Genomic DNA, 21,479 nt, shown 5'->3' with positions numbered 1-21,479 from the left:
TACTGATGTTGGTAGTTTCTTTAATGTTTATCCCATCAATGATAAGATTTTAATGAGTACAACTCATCACTTAATCAAACTTGTCTTAGAAAGACTTCGATTCCTTCTTACATAACTATCTCATTCATTAGATGAATGTTTGGATTCGTTAATGGAGATTAGACTCTCACTACTGATCATAACCCTTTGCTCGTCTCCTTATGGTGTAAACCATTGAGACTTGCTAGTCTTTATATGTTGCACTTCTATAAGTATTCTTAATCTCTTGATAAATCAAATGATTCTAACTCATAGTGCATCAAACAGACTTTCTCAACTCTCAAGCTATTTAACGAAATGTTAAAATCTTGATAGTCTAGATCAGTTCGAATAATTGCTAAGTATTTTCTTGGCCTTAAGACTAAGAGCCATAAATACCTTATCATTCAATGATTAAGAAGTTGATGTGTTGTTGAATACTCAACCTTGTCGCACTTATATTATTTTAATACTATGATGCCTTAAGCATCAACCATAAAACAATAGTTGAGCATTAATTGCTCCCACTGCAACAAAAGCCTAACTGGATCAAAATCTCTTACTTAGAAGTTGCATTGTCATGTAAGTCATTGTCCTTCTTTAAAAGAGGTCAATCCAACTTACAAAGCATCTTCACTTGCTTAAAACAAACATTGACGACAATTCAGGCTCTCCCATTTCCATATCTAGTCTTTTGTTTAAATGAACTAGGACTTAAGAAAATGCAGCCTTTATGAATTCGTCATCTATCATGTTACTTTCCTCTAACAGTAATATAACGACTATTATTCTGAAGATTTTCTACTTTTCAGTTAAACCTTCGTGTAGTCATTTCTTATTACTTTAGGCGATGACTTGTGTGTCAGAAACTATTTGAGTGATCAAAAGATCCTCAAAACATTCTGTCACTCTAGGATATTCCAATCGAATCATCTTGACAGATTCTATTTATATCCATCTTTCATCGTCATTAACTAAGACTTGTCGAGCTACTTAAAAGGAAAATAGCATGACCTTATTCCTCAAAGAGCTTGTCAAGTACATGCATAATGCATTCTCGAACATTCTTCATGGAGTTATGTCGAGGAAATGGAGGACATGAATCATTGAGTATAAACTCCAAGCTTTCAACGATGAGAATCTTATCCATTTTCGTTTCCGGTCTACATAATTTAGGCTTTCGAGTTTACTTTCTTTAAGGATCGCAGACAAATATTAAATGACATAATGAAGATTTGGCAAATTAACTTATTATCACATACTTATGCTCAATACATAATCGCAAATAACCACAAAACAATTATGTATCTTGGAGTAAATCCATATAAATCCATAGAATAAGATAATATTATATTAGAATTATTCAAATCTATCCAAGATTTATCTAGGAACAAATCCATATAAATCTATAAGATAAGGATAAAATATTATATTATCACTATCCAAATCCATCTAGAATTTATCTATGAATAAATTCATATAAACTCATAGGGTAAGAATAAAATAATATTATCATTATCTAAATCCAACTAGGATTTGTCTAGGGATAAATCCACATTAATCCATAGGATATAGATAAAAATTAGATTGTCTTTATCCAAATTTAACTAGGATTCATCTAGGAATTAAATCCTTACAAATCCATAAAACAAGGATAAAATCTATAATTAATCCATGATTTAATACAAAATCAAATCTTATATAATATATTAAATCCACAAGATATTTTCAAATCTTAATTCTAAATTAATCTTGAATTATTTCCAAAATTGAATCCAAGGATTTGAAAATCCTAATCAAATTTGGAAAGCGAAGTTAGAGGCAATGCATACCTCTCGCCTCCATCGACCGTCGAGTCCGGGAACTGCCCGCGAAGGGCTCCTATCGGATTCGCGAGCCGCTGCTGTTCTGCGTCGCCCAAACTGCCCAACTCGAGAGCATGGGCTGCCTACGCAGCCTGGCTAGCCTGCCGACATTGGGCTCCCACTCGATTCGCAAGCTTGCCCAGCCTGACTTCTCCGACGCCGGCGCTAAACTGCGGGATACCGACGCTGCTGTCGCTGCGTCGTCGTACCCGCCGCTGCCCGATCCCCGCTGCTGCTGCAAAGCCACCTTTTTGGCTTCGTCGTGCTGCTCGGAAGTCGCTGGAGTAGCTGCCGCTGATGTGTTCAACATCGCTGCTACGTAGCGATGCAATTCCCAAATTGCCGACTTGGAATATATATTCACGTAAGGCAAAACGACACACAATTCAAACTATTGAATTAAACAAACCGGATGAACTCTTATGTGAATCGCCGCAATTAAATCCACATATTATAATATGCAACAAAGATATAAAATTGCGGCATCATTATGGAGAATTACAACCCCAAGATTGTTCAAATTTGCGCCGAACACAAGAAAACACAAATTTGAGCTCGGGTTCATTGTACACAGGTTATTATTATTCATACGAAAAATAAACAATCACGTAATGTACAAAATTATGCATTCAAGCAATTCATATAACATGAAATTAATCCACATAATCAGAGCCAAAACCTGGCTCTGATACCAATTGATGGGGTTTGGTGCCCCTTGCACAGCGTAAGACTTGTACAAAACAAATAAATCAGATACGGATCTATTTGACCGATTATGCGATTAATCAATTCACATGTTAAACAGATAATTGCATGCTAGAACGCAAATAATTCACGCTTAGAAAAAGTAAATCCTAAACATGAATTCTACGGTTTAGAGTTACCGATTTGATTCTCCAAAGAATTGTCGATTGCTCGCGCCTTCTCCACGTGATGATCTTCAATACTAGACCACGGATCTTCTGACTGGTTCCCGAACTGTATCTCGATATCAGGGTGGGCTGATCTTATCAAAATACTAGGACTCGAATAAACTCTACTACTAATTGTGTTTCTGTCTCTCCTTTATTCTCCTATTTATATTAAGTTCATATTGGGCCCAGTCAGGGATCTATGGAAGGTTTTGGATATGGGCTCCTCCAATTAGCTTTTTACTAATTAAATTAATCCCCAATTTAATATAAGCTTATATTGGAATATTACGAGCAGCCACTACAAAAGTAATATTGCACTCCCCATCCAAATCCGAAATTACAAGTAATTCGGGTTTCCGTTATTTATATTATTTATTTCCCGCGCTTAAGATATAAATGTCCATTAATTAATTAATGCATGCTATGGACTTAATTAATTAACATCTTATTAATTCCAAGAGTGGACTTAGCAAGAAACACTTATTTATTATTCATAGAGCGAATAAAACTCCAACTGGCCAGTTTTCCGAATAATAAAACCTTGTTCGAGCTCCTCTTGAGGACATTATCAAACGAGACTCACCTCGCGCACGATTCAACATAATAGCAATCCTAGCACCGCTAGATATTAATCACCACTACCCAATATATCAGGATTATTGGGTTGCGAAAAACCCGCACCATTTGATAAGTCAAAGTAGTGCATAATCAATACCGTATGCTCAATGCTAACCTATGTAGATTAAGAAATAGTATTTTATCAAGACCTAGTCTTTCAGTAGATAGCATAAAGACACGTCTTGCTGTTAGATCCATTCAGTGCTATACCACACCAACGTCATCTTATTTCAAAAAGGCTTAGAAATAATCGGACTGACATTGCAACCTTTCACGATAGGTAGTCTAAGCCTATCTGGGTTGTGAAATTCTTCTTTTTCTTTTGCAAAGCATTGCATAGAACCGACTGTGTTACCTTAAAGTGGACGACGCCCACAACCGGTCTACTAAGCAAAAGACTTAGACTTTGTTTGCTTCTTATACATTTAAATGTTTATAAAACATCTTATAAATGCACAAGCAAACACAATGTAATAATATATTGATTCTATTCGTGCGAAACTGCTCGAATAATACTGAATCGGGTTAAAAGTGGATTATAGAGTTTTACGTATACAAGCAAGATTCTATTCGAGCGAAACTTGCTCGAAACATGCTTTTCAGTATACCAAACCTAACATGACTCCTATTGTGGAACGGAGGGAGTACATTTCTTAGTCCGCACATGTTGTTAGGAGTTGTTAGTTAATGTATTTAATTAGAAAGAGAAAATTTAGGAGTAAATATTTACGTGTAGAGAGAAAAAAAATTAGATGTTTTAATTAGAGAGAGTTATTTTATTATTTTCAAAAACAAAAATGTGTCATCTTATTTAGAAAAAGTTAAAAAGAAAGTATGTGATCTTAGTTGGGGTGACAGAGTAATATTTATTAAAAATATATATAATGGAATTGTTACGGACTCAACATTTAATATCGGTTTGTGAGAGCAATTGGTGTGGAGTTCATAGACTAAATAGACCATTATCGTAACTATCTAGTATTTTGAGATAAGTTTTCATGATTAGTTTATAACATTGGTGTCTTGCGAAAGAAAGCCGTGTGTTAGAGTTTAGTATACTGAAAATGAAAATTTTTAACAATGTGTTTTGCTTATGCATTTATAAGATATTTTGATTTACATTTAAATATTTGAGAAGCAAAATGAGTATAAGTTTTCTGCATAATAGACTAGTTGTGAGTAGCGTTCACAGTGGGCTCCTGCGCCAGTTCTTGCAAAAGAAAAAAAAATTCACAACCTAAATAGGCTTTGATCATTTATCGTGAAAGATTGTGACGTTTTTTTTAAAAAAAAATTCATTCCCTTAAGAAATGCATGACATCGGTGTGGTATAATACTGAACATGTCAAACAGTGGAATAAATCTTTCGAGCACAAGTAAAAGTGCTCGGTGTTTACCGAGCACAAGCAAGGTTCCCAGAAAGTGTTGGTTGGTAAACAATGCTTTTTTTTTTTTTTTAGTGCATATGTTCTTGTAATTACACATATCTAAATTAATTTAAAATATATTTGTGGAAATTAAGAGACCATTTGTTATGATCTTCTACTTTATACTCATAAAAGCATCCACAATGGGGCGCCCTATGCTCCGCCACATTAGCATTTTATCCTCCAACCCATTCACATGCAGTAGGACGCCCTATAGCCCGCAATATAGTCCGCTCTAAGCATTTTATTTATTTGAATATTTAAAACACTACAAAAATTGGATAAAAAACTTCATTTCATTGAAAGTGAGAACATTGCAGTACGAAATAAAAAAACTACAAATTCTCAATGGTCGTTACGGTTCCAAACTTCTTCAATCATGTCGTTCATGAGCTGAGCATGGGCTTATTGGTTGCGCATTGAGGCCCGCCTTGATAGAACCTCATTGAAGCCCATCGGTAATCCTCGAACGTGGGGCGAGGCCGCCGTGCTGGAGCTAGATCAAACTTCATCATCGCCCAACTCGGTGACTCTTCCACCTTCGTGTTCGACTATCATTTTATGCAAGATGATGCACGCATACATGACATCGGCGATGACGTCCTTGTACCAGAACCGCGTTAGACCCTTCAATATTGCACATCGCGATTGGAGCACCCCAAATGCCCGCTCCACATCCTTCCGCGAAACCTCTTGCATTTGCGCGAATAAAACTCTCCTGTCACCTATTAGGCAGTTGATCGTCTTAATAAAAACATGCCACCTTGGGTATATGCCATCGGCCAAATAGTATCCCATGTGATATTGGCGTCCGTTGGCAGTGAACTCGATGACCGGGCTTTTACCATTGCATAGCTTGGTGAAGGGGTTGGAGGAGTTGAGGACGTTGATGTCGTTGTTCGACCCCGCTACACAGAAGTAAGCATGCCAGATCCAAAGCCGATGGTCAGTGACGACTTCGAGGATCATCGTCGGGTGGCTGCCCTTGTATCCACTGTAAATTGGCCTCTCTACACCGTCGGACAGTTCTTCCACTCCCAGTGCATACAATCGATGCTCCCTAGCATTTCAGGAAAGTCGTGCGCCATCTCGTGCATCTTCATCAGGGCCTGGCAATCCGCAACAGTCGGCTTTCGCAAATATGTGTTGCTAAAAGCCTCCACAACTCCCCTACAAAAATTCTTCAAGCCCTCACGGCCAGTTGTCTCCCCAACGTGAAGGTACTCGTCGAACATATCTGCCGTGGTGCCGTAGGCCAATTGCCGGAGCGCAACCGTGCACTTCTGCAACGGCGTAAGTCCGGGTCTGCCGATGCCATCTTCCCGATACTGGAAGTATTCATCACGAGCCTCCAACGTTTGGACAATGCTGAGAAATAGTTCTTGCAACATTCTGAAACGGCGGTGAAAAACGGTCGGGCCCCACCGTGGTTGCTTTGCAAATAGTCTGCGAACAGACGTTGGTGAGCTACGTCATGCTCGCGGCGGATAAACGTCCGACGTCGAATCGGCCTCGGGATCTGCTCCGCCGCCTCGCGCTCGCGCTCCATTTCGGCCAAGCATTCCGCCGCAGCCTCGTGAACGCAATCGAATAAGGCCCGAGTCAAGGCTCAAGTAATGCCCTCCGATGTACTCCAGTCGTCGCCGAGATTAATTTTTTTAGTGAGAAAGTTTAGGGATAGAAATATTGGAAAGTGAGAGATGGGAGAGAATAAATTAGTGTGGGAAATGGAAGTGAAATGAGGGTTTAAATAGATAAAAAAAAAAATTTAAAAAGGGAAAACGCATTGCATCGTCCGCGGTATCGTCCGCGTCGCGGCGGACAATACCGCGGACGATGTCTGGTCGACAGCCTATCGTCCGTGGATGATCTATAGGACCCGGACGATGGATTAGCCATCGTCCGCATGGCTATAGTGGCGGACGATAATCCACCCCATTGTGGATGCTCTAGACCCTATTTTCGTGCAAATTGTATGTAAATTACAAGAAGAGTAAATTAGACTTGAAAATTTCAATAAGAAAAACTACCTATAAAATGTTAATGAAATTCAACCTTAAATATTCGAACTCAAAAGAACTTATCCCTCTCTTACACCATCTCCTAAGATAAATATATATATATATATATATATATATATATATATATATACGAGCACTAGGGTGCCTCCTTATTTAGAGTCACAACGTACATCCAATCTGGTGCTGCCATGTGGCACAAAACATTCAATATTTTAAACACAAAAATGCAATCTAGTTGTATATGCATTTTCGCAGATTGCATTTTTGTTGTATGTAAATTGCATTTTATAGTGTTGAGTTTTGCATTTTCACATAAATTGCATTTTTTATTGTTAAGTTTTGCATTTTCACATATAAAAATGCAATCCGTCTATATATAAAATGCAATTTAAACAGTCAATATCTAAAATGCAAAACTGAACAATAAAAAATGCAATCTGCATATAACAAAAATGCAATCTGCCGAAATTCATTTATAGCTTCTGCAAATGCGTATTGCATTTTTCTGTATACAATATTGCATTTTTCATGCCATGTGGCAACACGTGGTTGGATGTATGTTGTAACTTTAAAATTAGTTGTTATACTAGTACACCCCTATATATATATATATAGAGTAGTGATATAGGGCAAGTACTCCTTAAGTATATAACTAGAGAATAAATTTCAACCACAAGATTAAGAAATGAAGGGCTGAAATTCAGCTTGGGATTTTGAAATTGATCCAGAAAATTACTTCACTATAAACGAGAATTGGTTCACTATAAGTAGACGGGGGTAAAATAGTTATTTAACAAGCAAAGCTGGGTAAAACATGAATTTCTCTCATTTAGATAATTTTTCTTCAGCTCGTCATCTCTTCTACTCAAATTCTCCATCGATTCTCCTCTTCCACTCGAATTCTTCATCGATTCTCTACCGGTTCTCCTCTTCTGCTCGAATTCTCCACCAATCCTCACTCATAAACAGTGATTCTCTACCATCGTCGTCGCCTTCTTCACCGGGCCTAAAGTTCATTTGATTCACTTCGTCGTCGCTTCCATTGGTTGCTCATTCCGTCGTCGCCTCCATCTGGTTGCCCATTTCGTCGTCGCCTTCGATTCAACATATCTAATGCCTTCAATTCATAAACGTAAGTTCGTCGACTTATTTATTCGAGGAACGATTCATTTAACCGATTTTCATTGCATTTCACTTTAACGATTGAGTCATATTATGCTTATAGTGATGTACTCAGTTAACAATAGAGTCGCATTATGCCTATTCATTTCAGTTTACAATGAACTAGAATGTAGAAATGTAAGTGTATTGTTTTGACATATGAGTAAAGTATATTAACTCAGCATAGAATCATATTATGATTATAGTGATGTATACAATACTTATAGTGGACTATATTATTGTGCTTACAGTGATTGTACGGTTTTGGTCTTACACTCACTATTTTGGCCTTTGAGTGAAGTAAATTATGGTTATAGTGATGTACATGTTGTTTACTGTGATGTATATGCAATTTATCGTGAAGTATACGATGTTTATAGTGAAGCATTCCATGGTCAGAGTGAAGTGTTTTTGATACATGCTTCTAGTGCATTATTTTTTCATTTTAGTGAAGTAAAACGTGCTAAGAGTGAAGTATTTCATGCTTAGAGTGAAGTTTTTGTGATCCATGCTTATAGTGCACTATTTTATTATTTCAGTGAAATAAAATGTGCTTAGAGTGAAGTATTACATGGTTAGAGTGAAGAGTTTATGATGCATGCTTATAGTGCACTGTTTTTTCATTTCAGTGAAGTAAAACATGCTTAGAGTGAAGTATTTCATGCTTAGAGTGAAGTTTTTGTGATCCATGCTTATTGTGCACTATTTTATTATTTCAGTGAAGTAAAATGTGCTTAAAGTAAAGTATTCCATAGTTAGAGTGAAGTGTTTGTGATGCATGCTTATAGTGCACTGTTTTTCATTTCAGTGAAGTAAAACATGCTTAGAGTGAAGTATTTCATGCTTAGAGTGAAGTGTTTGTGATCCATGCTTATAGTGCACTATTTTATCATTTCAGTGAAGTAAAGGTGCTTAAAGTGAAGTATTCCATACATAAAGTGAAGTGTTTGTGACCAATTCTTATAGTGTATAGAGTTTAAAGTGAACTAATAAATGCTAAGAATGAAGTGTTTTACTTTGCAGTGAATATACAATGCATGTCTTATAGTGTTTTGTGTTTTCTGATTTCAGTGAAGTGTATAGACCTTAGAGTGAAGTATATGATAACTGTTACTATGGTGAGCAGGAACAAGATTGGAAATGTATTGCCTAAAAGAAGCAGCAAGGGAATACTCCAAAGGCTAAGAGCAAAGTATTGCAGCGCATTAATGTTGTCGGAAACAAACCATGAGTCATTGAATAAACTTGGCGACAACATCAAAGTATTATCAAGAATGTAGCAATAACATGGAGATAGATGTGGAAAAATGATTGTAAACTTCAAGCGTTCATGACCATTTGTATGAAACTGATATAGCTCATAATATGTGTCATTTAGTTCAATATAAAGCTCATCTGTTGACTATTAATTTACTTCACTGCAGAGCATATTTGCTTCACTATAGAGCAGTTTTACATCACTATACACAAGAGTTACTACACTACATAATATTTCAACTTCACTGTAACTATAAGTTCACAATAAATGAACCAAAACATGTAATTGAAATAAAAATCACTCAAAAGGGTACTAAAAATGAGTCATAAGTGCTCTACAAAGTGAACTATTTCTGTCCAAATCCTCACTGCCTTTGTTTTGCCTTCTCATTCCCATTTTTGTAATTCTTCGAATCATGGTGTCCAATCTCATGGTAGTTTCCACATTTTTGACCTGGTTTCATTGATAACCTCACTGCTGACTCCTTCTTTGAAATCTTCCTACTTCTACTTCCCTTTGTACTGACAATATCCGGAGGATGAACTTCAATTAAGTTGGGAACTTGTGAGTCATAGAAGTTCCCGATCAATGCTCTCTTTTGTGTGTCGATCAACTTAACAAACTTATATTTCAACACACAAAATATATGGCTACCCAATAGGAGTCGACATTTTCCTTGGACAAAAGGCAAGCAGCAAATGTCACAGGACAACCATGATTATCCTTGCCCATAAAATGAGCAAATATCATACAGTACCTACATATTAAAAGCACTATAAGACATGCAGAATATACTTTAATCACAAACACTTCACTCTAAGCACGAAATACCTTCATTCTAATCACATTTTACTTCACTGAAACGATAAAATAGTGCACTATAAGCATGCATCACAAATACTGGACTCTAATCATTTAAATAATTCACTCTGAGCACATTTTAATTCTCTTTGTACTGACAATATCCAGAGGATGAACTTCAATTAAGTTGGGAACTTGTGAGTCATAGAAGTTCCCGATCAATGCTCTCTTTTGTGTGTCGATCAACTTAACAAACTTATATTTCAACACACAAAATATATGGCTGCCCAATAGGAGTCGACATTTTCCTTGGACAAAAGGCAAGCAGCAAATGTCACAGGGCAACCATGATTATCCTTGCCCATAAAATGAGCAAATATCATACAGTACCTACATATTAAAAGCACTATGCAGAATATACTTTAATCACAAACACTTCACTCTAAGCACGAAATACTTCACTCTAATCACATTTTACTTCACTGAAACGATAAAATAGTGCACTATAAGCATGCATCACAAATACTGCACTCTAATCATTTAAATAATTCACTCTGAGCACATTTTAATTCTCTGAATGATAAAATAGTGCACTATATGCATGGATCACAAACGCTTCACTTTAACACTGGAATACTTCAATTTAATCATATTTTACTTCATTGAAATGGAAAAACAAAGCACTTTAAGCATGGATCATAAACACTTCACTCTAACACTAGAATACTTCACTCTAAGCATGTTTTACTTCACTGAAATGATAAAATAGTGCACTATATGCATGGATCACAAAACGCTTCACTTTAACACTGGAATACTTCAATTTAATCATATTTTACTTCATTGAAATGGATAAAACAAAGCACTTTAAGCATGGATCATAAAACACTTCACTCTAACACTAGAATACTTCACTCTAAGCATGTTTTACTTCACTTAAATGATAAAATAGTGCACATAAGCATGGATCACAAAACACTTCACTCTAACCACTAGAATACGAATACTTCACTCTAAGCATGTTTTACTTCACTGAAATGATAAAATAGTGCACATAAACATGGATCACAAAACACTTCACTCTAACCATGGAATACTTCACTCTAAGCACATTTTACTTCACTGAAAGCATTTAATAAAAAAATGCTTGCGTTTCACCTCATGTTGTTCATTCTTTCTTTGCTTTGTACCTTCTCGGCTACACTCCACATAAATCCAAGTAATGACATCTTTTTCCTTTTTCGATCCCTTTTTACGGGTGTCAAACCCAAAATATGGAGCATAATTGTAGTAGAAGTCCAATGCACGATCAAGGGTCATGAAACTTTGTCTTTCAACTTTTGGTTTCAAATCATCGGGGCATTTTGGTACATAAACCACTGTAAGAAAAATATACTTCATTGTGAGCATAAAATAGCTCACTAAATGCATAATATACTTCACTACAAACAATATTAACTTCACTAAAGTATATTTAATACAGATAGTACATATTTACTCACTATAAAGCATATTTACTACACTACAACGCATATTGAGCATATTTACTTCACTGTTCGTCACATATACTTCACTCTAATGTCTTTTCACATCATACACACTCTAATAATGCTGAGCAACAACACTTAATTGATAATAATTAATAATTACCTTTAGATTCAGTTTCTCCTTCCTCTTCCGATGAAGACGAATCAAAATCGAAATAATCTTCCGATGAATGTATTGGAATTGAACCCATGTGATAAGGAATCCAGACGTCGCGATGAGGGAATGAACGTGAAGAATGAATCAAATTGCGTTGATCAATCGTGAGCGAATTTGATCAATTGAGATGAATTCAATCAGAATCAAATCACGCTGATCGATCATGAACTAATTCGCGCTGAATAAAACGTAGCTGATCAATCGTGAATGAATTGGATCGGGAAGCTGAATTTGGTTCAGATTTCAGAAATCGCGCAAGAATTCAGTTCAGAAATCTCGCAGTAATTCATGCTTGATTATCGTGAACTAATTCGATTGGGAATCTCATATTTTTGGAAGAAATCCTAAGCTAAATTTGGCTCTGATTTGCGCATGAATTTGGTAAGATTGGATTCACGACGATGATTAGATGTTATTCATGAATTAATGTTGAGATATTGAATTCCCAAAATGCCCTTGGACAAGTGTTTTTTTATAAAAATTTGAAAATTTGTTTAAGCCATAGGATTAATTTGGAGTAACAAGATGTATGGCTGAGATTTATGCTCTAGTTATATACTTAAAATTAGTTAAACCTTAATCATTCCTCTATAACTATATATAGTGAAAAAAAGAAAAATTATAAAGTTCATTGCTTGGTATCGGACAAGATCAACATTACTATAAATAAAACACATAAGAATTTTGTGTATTTTATACTATAAACTTTGTGCAAAGCCGTATAATTTTCCTTATTTGGATTGCTCGTATATATGTTTAAGTTGTTCATCGGGTATACAAGATCCAGATCGGCCATCGGGCGCAGTATACTATAATAATGTCTAATATTTTATGATCCATGTACATCCTTATTTTATTTACAAACTCACTTGTGTGCATATTGAATGCATATTGGTTTTCGAATGAGTCTTAACTAACTCACAATAAAATTATTGGAATTCATTGAAAAGAAATCAATGAATATCTTATAGTCCTGTGTTGTAGAATCGCTTACGTATTTAAGAAATCGATGAATATGCATGCCAACAATTTTATGAGAATACTAACCATATGTTTAAAGCCGTGCAGTAGTAGCTGGGTGCATTAAAGACGACTATACATTGTGTTGAATGATTGTTTGAGGTGACTATACACCGGACGATTGTATAAAATATAGTGTGGTCTTTTACAATTTTGACTTTGAAGACGACCATGGGATTACTAAAGATTTTTTAATTAGAAATTTTTGTAAAGTCAAATATATGATATACTTCAAAATCACATCGTTGATGTCTTTTAATTAATAGTTTTTTACAATTTTGACTTTGAAGACGACCATGGGATTACTAAAGATTTTTTAATTAGAAATTTTTGTAAAGTCAAATATATGATATACTTCAAAATCACATCGTTGATGTCTTTTAATTAATAGTTTTAAATAGAAAGATATCGTTTTACCTAAAATCATATATCTGATTTAATTATATTAATTTTGATCGAAATAAAATAAAAAATGCATAATTTATCGAATTCTAAATCTTACTAGTAGTACTACAGTAATATTAAAAAAACATTCAACGAAAGAGGATAAATGCGAGTGAAGTTGTATATAAAAACAAAATCTTGGAAGCCATTGATAAACCCCAGTGCAAAATTGTAACCTCAAAATTTTTAAACACCTGAAAATTCTCGTACTTAAACTCTGGTTCCCTGCTATATCCTCGCTCAACTCTTTAATCCATTTATTTGTTTTGGTGGGCTGTTCTCAGCATACAATAGCAATCGATCATTCTGCAAGAATGGCGTCTTCATCACCGAATTTATGGGTTTTATTGGGGCTTGGGATTGCGGGGATACTGATTATGACGAAGAAGCTGAAGCGGGCGGTGAGGGCTGACTTCGGAGCGTTTATAGAGCGCCTACAGCTGTTGCCGCCGTCGCAGCCCCTCCCTCCCAAAGCTCCCCACCCTCTCACTGGCCTATCTTTTGCGGTTTCTGATGTGTGAGCATCTTTAGATTACTTCATTCTAGCTAGGTTTTATATTTTTTTAATTCACAAAGGTTTGAGTTGATGATTTGGATAACACTGATATTTACCTTTTGACGAGCTTGACTATGAAGCACTCACACACATAGGAACATATATGTCTGTGTGTTACATCTTTTTTGAATTGTGCTGTTTAGTTCATTTGGTTTAAGGTTGGTAGTAGAAGGGACTTGAAATAGTAATTTATAAGTAGCAAAAACTAATGTGTAGTTGGAAATAGATGCAATGTAAAGAGGGGGTGGTTTGAAGATTACCATGATCACGTTTGAATATTGTGGTTTGTTTCCTTTCTCTTGCAAAATTTTGGTGGCTGCTGATAGCATATGAATTATTTGGATGCGATACGATACATGAAGCCCAAAAGTTTGAATCTTTGTCTTAATTTTCAGATTTGATGTTGAAGGGCTTGTAACTGGGTTTGGCAATCCAGACTGGTCCAGGACTCATGAACCTGCAACTCGGACATGTCCTGTGGTTGCCGCCCTTGTTGATGGAGGTGCTACATGTGTTGGAAAAACTGTCGTGGATGACATGGCATTAGGGTTTGTTTATTACACTTGTTATATTCAGATTTATGACTACTTATCTCCTTTCCTTTTAATATACCATTTCTTCTTCTGTTCAAATAGTGTTAGTGGAGAGAACAGGCATTACGAATCACCAACTAATCCTGCCGCACCTGCACGGGTACCAGGTGGAGCTTCGAGTGGTGCTGCTGTTGCTGTTGCTGCTAAGCTTGCTGATTTTTCATTAGGTGAGATGATAGTTCATTCCATTAAAAGTTATTGATTGGGTTCCCCTATTAGTATGTCGGTGGGCATGTACGTTAGTCTTATTGTTTAATGTTCAACTAGCATTAATCATTCCTAATTTTCTTTGAATTTAAGCTAGTTGGCCTGGTGAACATAATTACATGATTTCTTACTAAAAAGTAAGCACCGAAGGTTATTATGTATGGATAATTTAAAATTAGAAATTTGGATTTCAGCGCTACACTTTTGCTTTTCTTTGGTTACAGGTGTGATTATGCTGCAATTTCCAGGGATGCGTACAAAGTTTGATAGGCTAATTCTTCGAGCAGTTAGATTAGTGGATTTATTTTTGTTGTGGGTTTTTACTGTTTATGGATGATATTTTACCACAAATACAGATAATGTTGATGTCATAAGCTTGACTCCTCATGTACTATTTGAATGTTATGTAAAAAAGTCTGTCAGAATAATGTGCATATTTAACTTTGAAAAATAACAGGCATAGATACTGATGGTGGTGTGCGGTTGCCTGCTGGAAACTGTGCCGTGGTTGGCTTTCGACCATCCCATGGGACTGTCTCCCTTTCTGGGGTGATTCCTGTTTCAGAAAGTCTTGACACAGTTGGTATGTATTCACTGTCATCCCCAGATACATATGGCTATTTGAAAATTTTCCTTTTCTACATCTTTGAAGTTTGAAGTAATGCTCTTGCCCTTCTCTTTTAGCATATTTAAGCGGCTTAGTTTGAATGATAAACTGGCAGAAAAGTCCTGGAAGTGACTTCACTTATGGGGTTGGGGTATTGACATGTTAATATGATATGTAACACCGCAATTTATAATTTTTCTCTAATTTCTTAATATGCTGGCACTGGCTTGATGTGAATTGTGAAGTTAGTATTTAGTAAGAAGTAAGAACTATTTCCTGCTGGTGAAGTTTTTTTGTATTTACTGGTGCTAAATATTTCTCATTCTTATAATTGCTTAATATCATTCAAGAGCATTACTTCTGTAACCTCATACAAAATTTTCACTTCTATTATTGTCAATATGATAAAATACATATACTGTTCAAGACTCACTTAATGATATAGTTTGTGCTGTGAGCATCAGAGTTTCTCTCTGTGAAGTTTGAAGAGCACTACTTATGTGTGGCTCATTATATAAGATTTTGACTTATATTGTTGTTGATATGGAAAAATCACATGACTTCAAGCATAGGACTTAATTCAGGACATAGTCTGTATTCTGAGATTAGAGTTCCTCTAATGCATTTAAGTGCCTTGATTTTTTGTTATTCGCGTAGGATGGTTTGCAAAGGATCCTAGTGTACTTCGTCGTGTTGGTCATGTGCTGCTGCAGGTCCCATATGCTGCACAGCGCAAGCCAAGGACTTTTGTCATTGCTGATGACTGTTTTCAATTATCCAAGCTTCCTGCAGACCGGACTCAGGTGGTGATAAAGTCCATCGAAAAGCTTTATGGAAGTATGTCCTTTTCCTCTTAACAACTGTTTTAAAGGTTTTTCATTTGAATTATTTCAGTAATTTAGTTTTTGATGGTTATACTGGATTGCTTATTCGGCTCACGTTTCAGGACAAGTTCTGCGGCATGAAAATCTAGGCGATTATATAAAATTGAAGGTTCCAAGCCTAAAAACATTCAGTGTCGGCCAATCAAATGGTGATGGGAAATCTTCTCCATTAGGAATGCTAGCAAATGCCATGCAGATAATTAAATGGTGAGGTTATCAGCAGTGCTGAGATAGTATTACCTTGAATTAATTTGTTTCAGTTATTACCACTGAAAAATTTCTTATTTTAGATTATTTACTTCATTTCTTTTTCACGTGGACATTTTTGAGGGACAGTTATAGCCTTTCCTCCATTGTAGCTATTGAAGGTTAAAATCGGAGGAAGTAATGCTTTAAAATAAACAATGTTATCGATTTCAGTGTGCTTTTCTGTGCCTGATGTCCTTTTGTTCTCACATTATGCCCTCTCTGAGATTTAAATCTTTAATTTCTGTAGTTGGTGTGCCTTCTAGTTTGTCATTAAAGAGTCAGAAGGTCTCTAATTTGTTGCCTTTGTTACCTGCTTACCTTGTTATTTGTACTTAATATCTCTATCTCAGGATGGAGTGTATGAAAGTTGTGAAGTTTGCATTATTTGGTTTACATATATACTTGATACCACCGGGACCAATTCTGGCAATCCTCCTTTTGGCCTGAATAAAGTACTCTGTTTATACGCAGTTATGAGTTCAGGCAAAATCATAATGAATGGATCAACTCAGTAAAGCCTACCCTGGATCCTGTTATCTCAGCACAATTACGGGAAGCATCGGATTTAACTGATGCCGACGTTGAAAAATGTCGCACAATCAGGATCGAATTACGTTCTGCTATAGATGCCCTTGTAAAGGTACTGGCTTAAGAATTGTCTCACATTGTATAATTTTATTGGTGATCATTTTAATATTCATAGCTGCAACTGGAATATTGCAGAACAATTCCCTAATATTCTTTTCTCTCCTTTTTTTGTTTTCTTCTTTACCTGGCTATTTGAAATAATTTCTTACCCATGCTTAATTTTCTGTAGATATAGCCAATAATACACATACAATATTAAGTTGTTAAAAATAAACAAAGTATCAACACAAAAATGAAAAACTATTTTTACGTCTTCTTGATACTGTCATAATGAGCTAACTATGTTTGTTCTTCTTGAAATGACAAGTGTCGTTGCTGTTATGATACAATCTAGAGATGATTTCTCTAGTCAATAACTTTCCAAGATAAGAGTTGTCATCTTGATACTTATACTTGACCCTCTGATGCTTGTTGCCTGAAATATATGCTCTAAACAGGATGACGGGATATTAGTTATTCCTACTGCCCTTGGGCCTCCTCCAAAACTTGAAGCCAAGGAGAATTATTCTAAGGAATATTTAATTCAGGCGACTACCCTGTCAAGTGTAGCTAGTATGTCAGGCTGTTGTCAGGTTAATCTTCTCATCTCTTTTTTAGGTTCTTATAAATTTGGCATGCATATGATTCTAGTCGCATTGAGTTTTTGTTGTCATTTTAGGTTGCAGTACCACTGGGAATCCATGAAAAGTGCCCAGTTTCTTTGTCGCTTCTTGCCAGACATGGGGCTGATAGGTTTCTGCTAGATACACTACAGTCTATGTATACATCATTACAGGAACAGCTTGATACAGCTTCAAAGCCTAAAGTATCTAGTAAAGCTATGACAAATGAAGAGTCTGCTAATATTGCCAAAGAAAAGGTAGATCCTAAATAAACACTATGCTATATGCTAACATTAACTGTCTTTACAAGTTGTTTGTGAATTTGAGGCCCTCCTTGGGTATTTCTATAAGTTGATGAGACTTTTCTTATCTGACCTTCCAAAAGTCTTGAGAAGATAGTTTTTGTATTTGTTTAGGTGAGAGATGCTGCAATCTTTTGCTCAATTGACTCCTAGCTGGTGTTCCTTCTATGTGGAACCCAGCGGTGGCCAATAGTTAGGAAACCATTGACCATAGTTTCATTTGAAACTTATGGGAATCTTTTGGACTAGGTTTGCTTATGGTTTGAGCATTTTAGAAGCCATGCGTTGGACATTTAACAGAGGGGTTAGTTATGTTTAATTTTTTGAAATATGGATTCTGAAATCCGGTTGTTTGACTGCTGGATTACTTGTGGCCAGGATTGTTGATCACTTGATCGTCATATATGAGTGGTGCATATGAAGTGACCATTTTTCATAACTGCCGATTCAAATAAATATTAATCCTAAAGTTAAAATATTTCTTGCCAAACCTATTAAATTATTCCATTAAGTTTTACTCAGAAGTCTCAAATAATACAATTTTATTTGTTGTGTTGAAAGTCTAAACAAAAGATATAGGAAACGCAATACTCCATCCCTCTTCACTTGGCCGGAATTCCTTTTCAAGCTGTCCCATAACATTTGGTCTGGTTCCTTTTTGGATAATCACTTTACACTACATTAAATATGTGGGTCACACACACCTTTACACTAGAGCTGAAATGGCATAGGCTAAGTGAAGTGGAATGGAGGTAGTAATATAAATAAACTGCCACAACTGGCTGTTCCTGAACCAAACTCAAAACAAAAAATAGTCAATAATGACAGTTTGGTTTCAGTCCGAAGGGAAACTGGTAATTTGGTTCTTGTCTACATAAAAAATCAGACATCTGATGGGTTTCAGCATGTTAGAGAGACGATCTGTTGCTAAGTCTTTTGATTTGAACTTTTGATAGAGAACAGACATTCACGCTTGATGTTACTAGCATTACGTCATTACCAAATTGTATATGTTACAGTCTTGTTAATTACCCATTGCATGAATTTGTTCGGATATGTCTTTCTAACTTGTACCATGACCTCTGCCAACCTCATTTGTCATCCATAAATTCACTTTCTTGGCAAACTGGATTGAGGGTCTTCTTTTATTCTCTCTTGCTTCTGTGTGATCTTTGTAGGTTGGTAAAGAATAAATTTCAAGTCTCTTGCCTATACATCTGGTTTATATTTAAAAAGCAATCTGACATCTTGTTAATTTTCTCTTTTCTTAGGGCAATCAAGCATTCAAAGATAAACAATGGCAGAGAGCTATTGGATTTTATACAGAAGCCATCAAGCTCAATAGTACTAATGCAACTTATTATAGTAACAGGGCTGCAGCTTACTTGGAAATTGGAAGGTATGAGTTGAAATGGGCATTTTCATTGTTTATTTTGCTTGGTGATTTATGTATTTGTTTCTTCATCTTATTTAGCTACATCCAAGCTGAAGCAGATTGTAGCCAAGCGATTGATCTCGATAAAAAGGTCAGCTGTCTGTGTCTCTGAACTTCGCAACCACCCTCCTTGAGTTGGTATTTGGTGAATGTATATAACATACTATTTCATTTAGTTTAGACATCATCATCTTATGCACCCATTATATCTTGAATCAGGAAAATCTGAATAGTTCTAGTAATATTTTCTCACCTTAACTAACATCCACTTTTATCAAGTAAAGACTTATGCTTCTGTTTCCTTGCGTTGCTTGTATGTGTTCCCAGGTCTTATAGAGATGGCCGTTTGATTTCTCTATTATTGGTGTCAACTGTCACGGCAATTTATGCTTTCCATAGCTATAACCTATGGGATGTTTTCAGGAGAATATATCGACAATAAAAATATTAGATATAAGATATCAAATGTGTTTTAGAGAATAAATAAATAATAAATATATTAGAAAATGTGTTGCAAATATGTTTGAGGACCGTGATACATGTTTGGGTACATTCTGGCGAATGACTCGAGAATGAGATTGTGGCAGTAGCTTGACCAGAAATTGCTTGAATGTTCGATTGTTCTGGAATATTTTTTGTTTGCTTCCAGCCTTATATTAGCATAAGTATACATATCCTTGAGTGTTTGCTAAAATAGAACTTTGATATTCAATTCAACATCATGTGGTTTATTACAGCAAATAGCAATGGACCCTTTTTCCTAACTAATCTGACCTTCCTAATTTGTATCCAATTGAAAAATATTGTCTCTAAATTCTCTATATGGTTTAAGATGGATTTGTCTAATTTGTCATCTAATTAGCACAATGGTGTATTTTGATTGACTGATAGTTGTGTTGTTCGCTAAAAAAGTCCAGAATTTTTATGCCACTTCAAACACTCACTCATTTTCGATATGCCTGATAGTTCATCTTGACTCCCTTGTAGAATGTAAAGTCCTATCTGAGGAGAGGAACATCACGTGAAATGTTGGGCTACTATAAAGAAGCAATGGATGGTGAGTCTCGATTTAATTATTTGGCAAACCAAAATTTCATATCTGTGTTCGAACTCGAGCAGACAATTGGTTAAAAATGTTGCCTGTTTACCAAAACCCATTACGCCTCTAACCTTTACCAAGATGCATGATTAGGTTAAAAAAATGCTTCCTATTGTTATTTTGCTTCAATCTTTTCTGACCTTTTGCAGATTTTGGATACGCACTCGTTCTTGAGCCAAACAACAAAAGAGCATCTCAATCTCTGGAGAGGCTGAGGAAGTTATTCCAGTAGTTGATCAGATATACCTCAATTTTCCATAGATGTTGTGTAAACGGCCCGGTCACTCATTAATTCGTTTCATTCAAGCAACTTCCAGTTACCAATTTGCTACGAAATCTTGGATGGTAGCCGCCTTTTTGTCATGTGAGAGGGCCAGATGAGAGATGGTCAGGCACAGTCCCCACACACTCTTTAGTTATAGTATATGCCATTTATTTGTTTATTGTAGCTGCACCTTCTATTTATCTGGGATATGGGCTGTGTTTCAGTTATAATTCCCAAACCTTGTTATGGAGTATACTATTTTTCGGTTGATTGAAGTTTTGCTGTGCCTTAGCCAACAATAAAAGGCTCGATTCTCTTATTGCACGTCTCTGCTGTGTCAAGTAGAAAATACTCACTCAATATGCAGAATGATGTCGTTCAGGACACTAGATAAATAAATGACAAATTGTATGTAAAATCATGAATTTTTAAAATAGTTTTATTTTGCCAATGAACTTTAAATATTGCATAAAATGTTATGTAATTTATCGGGCGGTGTATATTTTCCATCCAACCCAATCCGATAGATTTTCGACACAAACTTATCCTATTGGCGTGCCGAATGCATAACTTGGCAACTTCATTTGGCATGAGTTTTTTGTGAATGGATAATGAAGAAAAAAAAATATGAAACTTTGTAATTTAATAGTGGTATTTTCTACTCAAACATTGGTAGATTGACCATACAATACAACTACATAATTTAAATAACAATTTGTCCTATAAACAAAAACTAAAATTTTTGTGGGTTTAATAATGTCAAATATCCAAAATTTGTGTA

The 21,479-nt window shown here is 35.7% G+C and overlaps 2 protein-coding genes across 4 annotated transcripts; one reads left to right on the top strand and one right to left on the bottom strand.

Moving 5' to 3' along the window:
• Positions 1-5,343: 5,343 nt before the first annotated feature.
• Positions 5,344-6,233, bottom strand: LOC125197155. The gene is made up of 2 exons (XM_048095867.1): positions 5,891-6,233; positions 5,344-5,750 (listed from the first exon to the last, which is right to left on the bottom strand). The coding sequence occupies exons 1-2, from the start codon at positions 6,231-6,233 to the stop codon at positions 5,344-5,346; spliced, it is 750 nt and encodes a 249-aa protein (XP_047951824.1).
• A 7,173-nt stretch (positions 6,234-13,406) lies between these two features.
• Positions 13,407-21,017, top strand: LOC125200841 (outer envelope protein 64, chloroplastic-like). Of its 3 annotated transcripts, XM_048098637.1 has the most exons (13): positions 13,407-13,768; positions 14,203-14,355; positions 14,443-14,567; positions 15,065-15,190; positions 15,872-16,051; positions 16,161-16,305; positions 16,819-16,987; positions 17,433-17,567; positions 17,654-17,854; positions 19,171-19,298; positions 19,374-19,425; positions 20,322-20,391; positions 20,583-21,017. In XM_048098637.1, exons 1-13 carry the CDS (start codon positions 13,566-13,568, stop codon positions 20,663-20,665), a joined length of 1,770 nt encoding a protein of 589 aa, XP_047954594.1. In that variant the 5' UTR covers positions 13,407-13,565; the 3' UTR covers positions 20,666-21,017. The 3 variants fall into 3 exon arrangements, with proteins under 3 accessions (XP_047954594.1, XP_047954595.1, XP_047954596.1); XM_048098638.1 differs by lacking the exons at positions 19,374-19,425; positions 20,322-20,391; positions 20,583-21,017 and adding an exon at positions 18,149-18,203 and having other exon boundaries at positions 19,171-19,258; XM_048098639.1 differs by lacking the exons at positions 19,171-19,298; positions 19,374-19,425; positions 20,322-20,391; positions 20,583-21,017 and adding an exon at positions 18,014-18,107.
• The last annotated feature ends 462 nt before the right edge of the window (positions 21,018-21,479 follow it).

This window comes from Salvia hispanica, chromosome 1 (assembly GCF_023119035.1).
Source record: "Salvia hispanica cultivar TCC Black 2014 chromosome 1, UniMelb_Shisp_WGS_1.0, whole genome shotgun sequence".
Classification (NCBI taxonomy): Eukaryota; Viridiplantae; Streptophyta; class Magnoliopsida; order Lamiales; family Lamiaceae; genus Salvia; species Salvia hispanica.
The sequence above is the reverse complement of the archived record's forward strand: the minus strand, read 5'-3'. Positions and strand labels throughout refer to the sequence as shown.

What these genes read in the sequence shown, in the direction of transcription:
- LOC125197155 (XM_048095867.1), bottom strand. Translation starts at nt 6,233, where the DNA reads ATGTTGCAAGAACTATTTCTCAGCATTGTCCAAACGTTGGAGGCTCGT. An exon ending in AATGCTAGGGAGCATCGATT is followed by an intron (nt 5,751 to 5,890) that starts GTATGCACTGGG and finishes ACTTCTGTGTAG; the next exon opens with CGGGGTCGAACAACGACATC.
- LOC125200841 (XM_048098637.1), top strand. Translation starts at nt 13,566, where the DNA reads ATGGCGTCTTCATCACCGAATTTATGGGTTTTATTGGGGCTTGGGATT. An exon ending in AGAAAGTCTTGACACAGTTG is followed by an intron (nt 15,191 to 15,871) that starts GTATGTATTCAC and finishes TTATTCGCGTAG; the next exon opens with GATGGTTTGCAAAGGATCCT. An exon ending in CGATTGATCTCGATAAAAAG is followed by an intron (nt 19,426 to 20,321) that starts GTCAGCTGTCTG and finishes ACTCCCTTGTAG; the next exon opens with AATGTAAAGTCCTATCTGAG.